The 8,797-nt window shown below is 30.9% G+C and overlaps 1 protein-coding gene across 2 annotated transcripts in view; it reads left to right on the forward strand.

Annotated features, from left to right (window-relative positions):
* Positions 1 to 5,843, forward strand: part of thoc7 (THO complex subunit 7) — a 53,757-nt gene extending 47,914 nt beyond the window's left edge. For both annotated transcript variants that reach the window (XM_085817197.1, XM_085817196.1), the window contains one exon: positions 1,302 to 5,843. In XM_085817197.1, coding sequence (XP_085673323.1) covers positions 1,302 to 1,333 — 32 coding nt within the window. In that variant the 3' untranslated portion in view covers positions 1,334 to 5,843. The remainder of the gene's footprint in view (positions 1 to 1,301) is intronic.
* Positions 5,844 to 8,797: the final 2,954 nt, after the last annotated feature.

Consider the following 8,797-nt stretch of genomic DNA (forward strand, 5'->3'; position numbering starts at 1 on the left):
AGATTTTTTATCAGATACCTCATGTTGAAATAATATACAACTAAATGCAATCCAGAGAAATTAGTGTGTTTAAAGTTTTCAAAACTGCTATTTTAGAATTAAGAAATTCAAAGTACTGTAAGAAATTTTCAAAGACACTGATGGCAGAAGCTAAGGAAATATGTGATTTTATACTATGTATTGATATAATGCACAGATATTCTTCCACTAAACACTTAGCAGCTGCTAAATTGTTTTACAAGAAATGCTTAGTTTTAGAAATGAACATTCTACAGAAGAAATAGTACTGACCACTGAAGCATATCCAATGATTGACAAAGAAAAGCTTGAAACTGAACTAAAAGTATTCTATTGCAGGTCTGATATCTATGAATATTGCAAATTAGTTGAGCTATTGAAATTTATCTTCAAAAATAATGTAGGTGATGTTCTTAGTGAAATTACGAAACTGATAAAAATTCTCTTGAGAGTTCCCATGACTACATCAGAGGCAGAACGCTGCTTTTGAACATTGAAGAGAATGAAAACTTTTCTAAGAAGCACTAGGAATTCGGAAAGACTAAATGCACTTGCATTGCTTTCAATTTAAAAAAAAAAAATTTCCTCAGTTGTCATCCAGAGATCAAGGAGGAAATTATTGATCTTTTCGCGCAAATTAAAACAAGAGGAAGGGATTTCATTTTTAAATGACTAGACAAAGATTGAACTGTAACAATTTTGGTTAAAATAATTAATTAAATGTTTGATTTTTTTCTCGTAAGCTTTCATAATAATTTTTTTTTTTTTTTATACATGTTTGTTTCCTTTTACACAATTTTAAAACAAAGGTTAAATTTTTTTGGAACAGCACCCCCACTAATTTTAGCCACGAGCTGCCACTGGATATAAAATAAAAATTAAAGTGTTATAATTTTATAATATATATATATATATATATATATATAAAGTTCTGTCCATGTTTGTTATGAATGTAATTCTTTTAGTTATTGCATGAAGAAATGTGGTGAGTAATTTATTATTAATCTTAGCCAAATTTATAAGTAATATCTTGTGCTAATTCAGAAGTCAAACAACAAAAATCAGCGTTATAGTTACAAAATTTTCACTGTTGCAGCTGAGGATGGTGGTTCGGTAAAACCATCGAAACCAGTCCTGTGAAAAATTTGTAAATATAACGCTGATTTTAGTTGTTTGACTTCTGAATTAGTATTTATTCGGCGTGTTATTGTGTCTTAATATCTTGTGGTTTTATTAATTCTCATATTAAATATATTAATGCATTATTTGAAATTCTTTTTCAGAGGAAGAAGAATCAGAAATGGAAATTGATTGACTTAGTGTTTCACTTTTGTTTTATTCTGTATATAGAAGCACTTTCATAATTAGAAAAACTGTTTTTTGTTATATGTATAGAACTTTTGAGCTGTAATTAATGGAATAAAACAGTTATTAAACTGCACATTAAACCCGTTATTAATATTTATTTATTTCAATATTGTAAAAAAAGTATGTTAATAAAATGTTGCCCAAAAGTTAATTTTCTTACTTTTAAAAGATTATACAGTCAAAAGTCGTTAATTCGGACATCCATAATCTGGAATGATCTATAATCTGGACCTCAAAGCTACAAACTTTCTGCGCATGCATCGCGGTGACGCATGTGCGTAAGACCTTTACGGGTGCGAATACGCGCGTGCACAAAATACGTTTACGAATGCGCGTTTAATGTATAACGGACGGTATAAGATAAGCTAAAATTATCTAATTCAGTTAACGTTGCAGATTGCGTTGTTCCTTAATCTTCGAATTGGATTCTGCTTATTATTTTTTGCAGACTGTTAGAGAAATTTTATAAAAGTAAGCTTGAACTTTCGATTATGTCAAGTAGAATTTCTGATATATATTTACTAATATGTAAAGGATCTATTAAGCGAAAGTAAGTTTTGAAGTCCATTAAACAAAAAGTGGAATTGCTGCAAAAAATGGATAAAGGCATATCCTTTGTTTATCTTTAACGCCGCGGCGCGCAATGAATTGGAAGTTGATCTGTCAGCACTATCCTTATCTTCAGGGCAGATGTTTTTATTTTATTTGGCTCATAATTCCTTACTAAATGTAGTATTTCATCTCGATGTACTCCGTCTTTGATATGATTTAAATCAAATTCCTCGTCATTATAATTTGCTTCCGATAGCGAAGAAAGTGACAGAGGTTATTGAAAACGAAAAAATTTCGATTGACAAATTAGTCGGTATTCTCGACACAGCAATTATAGGACTTGAACAGCGGAACTTTGTAACTGAACAAGAAATTATGTCTGTTTATAAAATTAAAGAGAATGTATTATCACATAAAAAACGAAGCAACTTAAACAACTTACATTGAAAGAAATGTTTAATAAAGTAAACAAATAAATATTAAGCTTTTTTTTTTTTTTTTTTTTTTTGAAATGTCGATACCCTTTAGATCATAATTGTTCTTTATTTCATAAATTACGGTTTCATATTTTTAATTTTATAATTTGTGCATGCCATCTTACCAGATTTAAACTGATGATCAATAATCCGAAATCACTGAAGTCCTGAGGAGTCCGGATTAACGACTTTTGACTGTACATTTATATCAACATAAATCAGTCTGATATATTTTATGCATATATGTGTATGTTGCTTGTTTTGTTAATTAATTAATTAATGTCAATCATAGCAACAGTTGTGCATGGTTGCTAGATTTGGAAATCCTTCTTACAATATGTTTTAAGTTTTAAATAAGTATATATATCTATACACACACACAGCATGTTGCCTTGAAAATAAGACCCTGTTTTATTTTTGCTATAAAAGGCACGCTAGGGCTTATTTTCAGGGAATGTCTTATTTTTCATGCACAATAATCAACATGTTCAAGAAATGCATTTCTTTAAGTTCAAAAAGTACATTTATTCACATTCAAGAAACATTCAAAAATGAACAAAATCATTTATTCAAATGCACCATGTTGTTTTCTTCTGGAGCACGATCTTAGAGTTCAAAGTCACGAATTCCAGCCTGAATTTTTTTTAACTTCATTTACTTTAAGAAAATTAGCCCTAGCATCTCATGTTGAGTAACAGAGCTTCTCTTCAAATGAGCTGTTGTTGCACATGTAGTCTGCTCATAGGGCATTGGTAACACAGCTGTCTGTTATTTTATCTCATGCATTCTTCACCCAATTAACAACTTGTAGCTTCGGCTTCACAAAGTTTCCTCGTTGATTTGTGTCCATTCTGTTTCCAATATAGCTGTTGATTTTCTTGCACAAATGGTTCAATAGAACTATTTGCCGAAGAAAATTATTCGATGAACAGTAGAACTTTTACAATGAGCACCTCAAGTAGCACCATGAAAGTGGAAACAATCCAGGCTGCTAGCAGAAAAGATTGTCATTCTGTAAGGGCTGACAGCAGTACAAAATACCCAGTGATTAGAGCACTGATGAAAATGATTGAAAAGACTGGTGCTTCCAGTGTATGGGAAAGTAGTAAATAATAAATTAAAGGTTAGAAATGCAACAGTGGAGAACATTTGCATGGACTGTGCATTAAAGGCTGATGGGTAAAAATCATACCAAAAAGCAGAAATATGTTAAAGTAGAAAAAATCTCCAGTTCACAGTGAAAATCACAGACTGTATGGTGAAAGAAATATAAACATTTTCCCTTGTTGGAAGATAGTTGACAATACAGCTGGTGTTGTTATTTCATGACAAGATATAGTTCTATGACAGAACAAAAATCTACATCTGGTTGCATATGAAACTGTCGACCAGGCATGGCCAAACTGCAGTTTGTGAGCCTCTTAAATAGATCTTTGACTTTTTAAATGCAACTTGCCTGCAACAAACAATAGTTTTATTTTTGGAATATACTTGCATTTTGAAATTAAATTTGTGCACTGATGCTCTTTTATCAATTAGCAATTTGATTTTTACTTCCTTGTACGAAGTAAAAAGGAAGTATTGTAATCGTGAAAAATTTTCGGTATAACATTTTGACGAAAATATCCATTTTGACCGCTATCGAATGCAATTTAACGTTGTTTTCTGCATGACATCTGTATGTAAGGACAGAACAAAGGACTCTTTTTCCTCCAAAAAAATTATAAAACTGATTTAAAATGAATTCTTAAGAGATTTTTTATAACGTCTGTACATACAAACATACATATGTCCCATAACTCAAAAATGAGTAGCCACAGAATGTTTAAATTTTGTACATAGGACTGTTGTAACATGTAGATGGGGACCTCCCATTCTGGTTGCAATAGGTCGCACCAAAAAAATATATATGTATATAATAGATTCTGTGATAGAACACAAGCAGCTGAATCCGTAATGAACAGCCAGAATTTTGATATCGAGGAATGCTGAAACACCGATTCACAATGACTAAGAAATTTGGCAGTCGAGGTATATTTAATTCAACTTTTATTTTAGTAAACATGCTGTGGCCACAATCAAGTTGGCATATTAAATGTGCCTATTCCAAAAAGCTTACATTTTAGATAATTTTGCAGAAAGAAAGAAGAAACAGACAGACTACAGTCCAGCCAGGCCAAAGCGTAGAAAGCATGTGCGTAATGTTTAGAATGAAATCTTAATTCAGACTGAGTTAGTTTTGGTTCTCAATGCATTGTGATTGAATAATAAATATTACTGTAAAATTACTATTGGCTGCTTGAGTTTTAGTTCCATTTGCATCACCATAATTATATAAAAGTCATATTACATGGATTCATCTAGAAATGATAGCAACGTAAATTTGCCTTCTCAATTCTAAAAATAGTAACCTCTCTCTGTACTGTATCATTTCTAGATGAATCCATGTCATATGACTCTTACACGCATAAAATATAAATATCCACTCTGTTACTCGGCTCAGTGAGCTCAATTTCTTTATTCTTATATGTTTGTAAATTTTGCATATTTTACTTTAAAAATGATTGAATTGTGTTGTTCTGGTTAAGATTTTTATGCCTTTAGTTAACCTGCATGCAATAATTGTGGAATTATCAACAATTAAAAAGTTTTTTTAAGTACAGCTAAGCTTAATTTTTGTTTGTAATGTTTGTTTATATTTGAAACTTAGCACAATAGTAGATTTGTTGCCAATCTAGAAAAAGTAAGCTTCATAAAGTAGCGTCTTCTTTTATTATTGCAAATTAAATTATGCTTAATTAATTCTGGAATTATCATTTAAGTTATTAGTTTGTTTTGGCATAGAAATTGTAATTTTAATTGTAAAAATTGTTTTTTAATTCTTTTAACTGTATTTGATGTTTTGTGTTTTTCTATATCTTTCAAATTTTAATGAAAATATTTTGAATTTTTATCTTGCTGCGAAGTGAGAACTGAATTAATTAGTAGCGCATGTGCATTAGGTAAGCGGCATTGAATCGTCTGCAAAAAACTGTTTTTTTTTTTTTTACACATCATTTTATATTTATTATAGTATTTGAATAGAACTTGTGGTAATTCTTCAGATGATATAATTTTTGTGCACTCTGAGTTATAAAATGAAGGTTAATGCTGTTAAGTGAACGTGGTGCCAAAGTGTCACTATGGTAAATGAATATAGTGAATGTTAAAGAGTTCATTAATTCTATTGTGGTTTATGTGCTATTGACGAAGTAGATTTAATTCAAAATTCAGTAATTGTTAATTCAATATGTTTAAATGAAATGCAGAAAAATTGTGTATAATTTAATATTCCGTACAAGAAAATTATGTGTATGCAATAATTTAATTGATTGCAGACTGTCCATCATGCGAATATCAGAGTTACAAATAAAATGGCAATTAATGCAATTTCTCTGAATTATTATAATGACCATGTTATTTTTTACAACAGGTAATAGCCATAGTTGCAGCTCAGACAAATGCAAAGATCATCTAAAATAGAATCTTATTTATACTGCACAGTGAAGGAGGGATGCCCGTGGAAGACTTTAAAAAATATAAATATAAAATAAGTAAATTAAATTAATAAGAAATAATTAAATTAAAATAATGGAACACATTTTATTTTGGGCTCCTGATGAATTTATGCCTTGTCTCACTGTAAATTAGGTTTATTAACCCCCCGAGCATTACGGCTTTTTCAGGAAACCGCATAAAAAATAATCGTGTGTACTTATCAGGTCTGCCGCAAAAACGGCAAGTATTTTGACTCAGACTACTTCAAAAGCGGGCCCCCTTACCATGTGGATATAATTAAGCTAATTCTCCTCTGGGTTGAATTTAGCGAGTGAAATTAGTTTTTTTCCCTATGGTATCTTCGGCACAGGACTGGTTGCTAAAATGGTATTTTATCTCCTATTTGGCTACTTTATAATTTGCATACTAACACATATGCTGTATATTACTCGTACCTTAATCAAGATATGTGCCAAATACAGAACATTAGTCAATATACATCAGTAAGAGAAACTACGTAAAATGCTTTAAATTTCCAGTTTCTTTAAGGAATTGCTTCGATAATGGTGAAAAATTAATCTTGCATTTTTTATCGTTATTTTCTGAGAAAATACTTTTTAATATACAAAGGGAATTTGTGAGAATTTTTTTCCCTCGTGTTCCAATTTTTCGAATACAAATTATTCGCAACTTACTTTAATATTATGTTTATATTTAATTTTCAAATATTTAAAGTTTATTCCAGTTTAAAATATTAGATTTAAATAATTCTTAAGATTGCATCATAAATTTATTAATAATTAGTTATTTATGATACTGTTTTGACTTGTGACAAAAAAATAAAGTATCGTAATCACGAAAAATTTCAATTTTCATATTTTAAAGGAAATTTCCATTTTGATTAGTTCCATCATGATGTTTACCTGTACGTATGTCACATAACTTCAGGGACTTATGACTAGTTTTAGCGTGACCGTATGTCCGTATGTATGTATGCATGTATATCGCATAACTTAAAAACGGTTAATCATAGAATGTTTAAATTTTCTGTATGGGATTGGTATAACATTTAATTGTGCACCTCCCTTTTCTATTGCAATCGGCAGTGCCAAAGAGGCAAATGGAAGATCATATCTCATTTTCAAACGAAATAGGCTTAAATGAAGTTTAACAAAAATTGTGTTTAATTTATTTGGCGTACAAGGAAGTCATGTTGTGACCGCATCAGATTTTTTAAGATGTTTCAAAATAAATAAATATATGGTTTTAATATCAAACGATCTCAAATATAAGAGCTTTATTTGTTTATAAAAATTTTACAAAAGAGATAAGAAGTAATCTAAATAGCATACCTTAAAGAGAAACACATTAAATACCTTTTGTAAAATATTACATATGAAACCAGATATTGTTTTCAGAAAGAAAATTTGTAGAGTGATTAGGTTTTCTTGATGCTAAGGACGTGAAAAATGAGCAATGCCCTCGCCGGGATTCGAACCTGGACCTCTCGAATACGCGCTGAGGGTGCTACCATTTCACCGCGAAGGATGCAATGAGAAGTTAGAAAATACCTTATATACTCTGCCTTTTAAAGGCCGACTGGAGATTAGGAGACCCAATTGCCAAATCCTGGTAGAGAAGAATCATCATCCATCCCCTTTTTTTTTAGTTCAGACACCACTGTAGAACATTAGGTTATTTGTGGAGGAGGCACATAAAAAATGAGCAAAGCCCTAGCCGGGACTCGAACCTCTCGAATATACGCCGAATGTGCTACATTACACCATGAAGGCATGCAGAAAGGGGAGAGAAAATACCTTATAACTTTAAGGAGAAAAGTATTGTTTTAAAATGAATATCACACAATAATTTCTGCCTTAAATTTTCTTTCTGAAAGATATTTTTTGTAATATTCATTCTAAAATTCATCTAAAGCAATATTTCTATACATAAATTTGATATTCTTAAAGTTATGTTATCTAATTGTATTTATAAGCAGTCAGTTAAAACACAATATAACAACTGGACAAGATCTACGTAATGATCCATTTCTATCATCTATTTCCATCTATTCTATTATCCATTTCAATCTATTCTATGATCAGCGAAATAGAGTTATAATTATCCTCTTGAATATTTGAATGGTAAAATATGTCAGTATGGCATATGCGAACAAGTAAAATTATCTCATTACTGTTAAAGGGATGTTGAATGTGAAACTTTTTTTAAAAAGGCGCAAAACATATGACAGTGTTAGGTTTAGTTTATTTGATTATGGCAAAGCAAGAAAGTGTTATCTTACTAATGAAAGTATGTCTTTGGGGAGAACTTCCCAAGGGAAATTGGCTGGTATTGACGTTACACAGAAGGAAAACCACCGAAGCATCCATGCAGGCAACCTGTTTGCCAGAACTTGAGTCCTGGTCGAACTACCAGTATTCAACGATATTGCCGCTCGACCATTGGCTAGCTCATATCTGTTTAGGAAAATGTGACTTTGCATGCTATATTAGAATTTTTAAATCTATGTGACATGCAATTATTTAGCCGATTCAATGTAATAGCAAATTCTTTAATGACTTGATTCTTGTAGTTTTCTACGAAACTGGGTCTACTGACGACCGACTGGATAAGACCACAAAATCTGATCCTTTGATATGGATTCGAATCATGGCGTGCATCTTAACTACTTAGGAACTTTTTAGGATTTCTCTGTGTGAAATACAATTATGAGCCAAGTTTCCTTTCAGAATCTTCCAAGAAAGAATTCCACTTCTTAGTGAGATGATTCAAGAATGTTTCATCGTTTTCAATTAAAACAAACAAGCTTCTTAGCAACAGGGTTG

Source organism: Stegodyphus dumicola, chromosome 5, assembly GCF_044657685.1.
Source record: "Stegodyphus dumicola isolate Sdum_Otavi_A_Nest chromosome 5, ASM4465768v1".
Taxonomy (NCBI): domain Eukaryota; kingdom Metazoa; phylum Arthropoda; class Arachnida; order Araneae; family Eresidae; genus Stegodyphus; species Stegodyphus dumicola.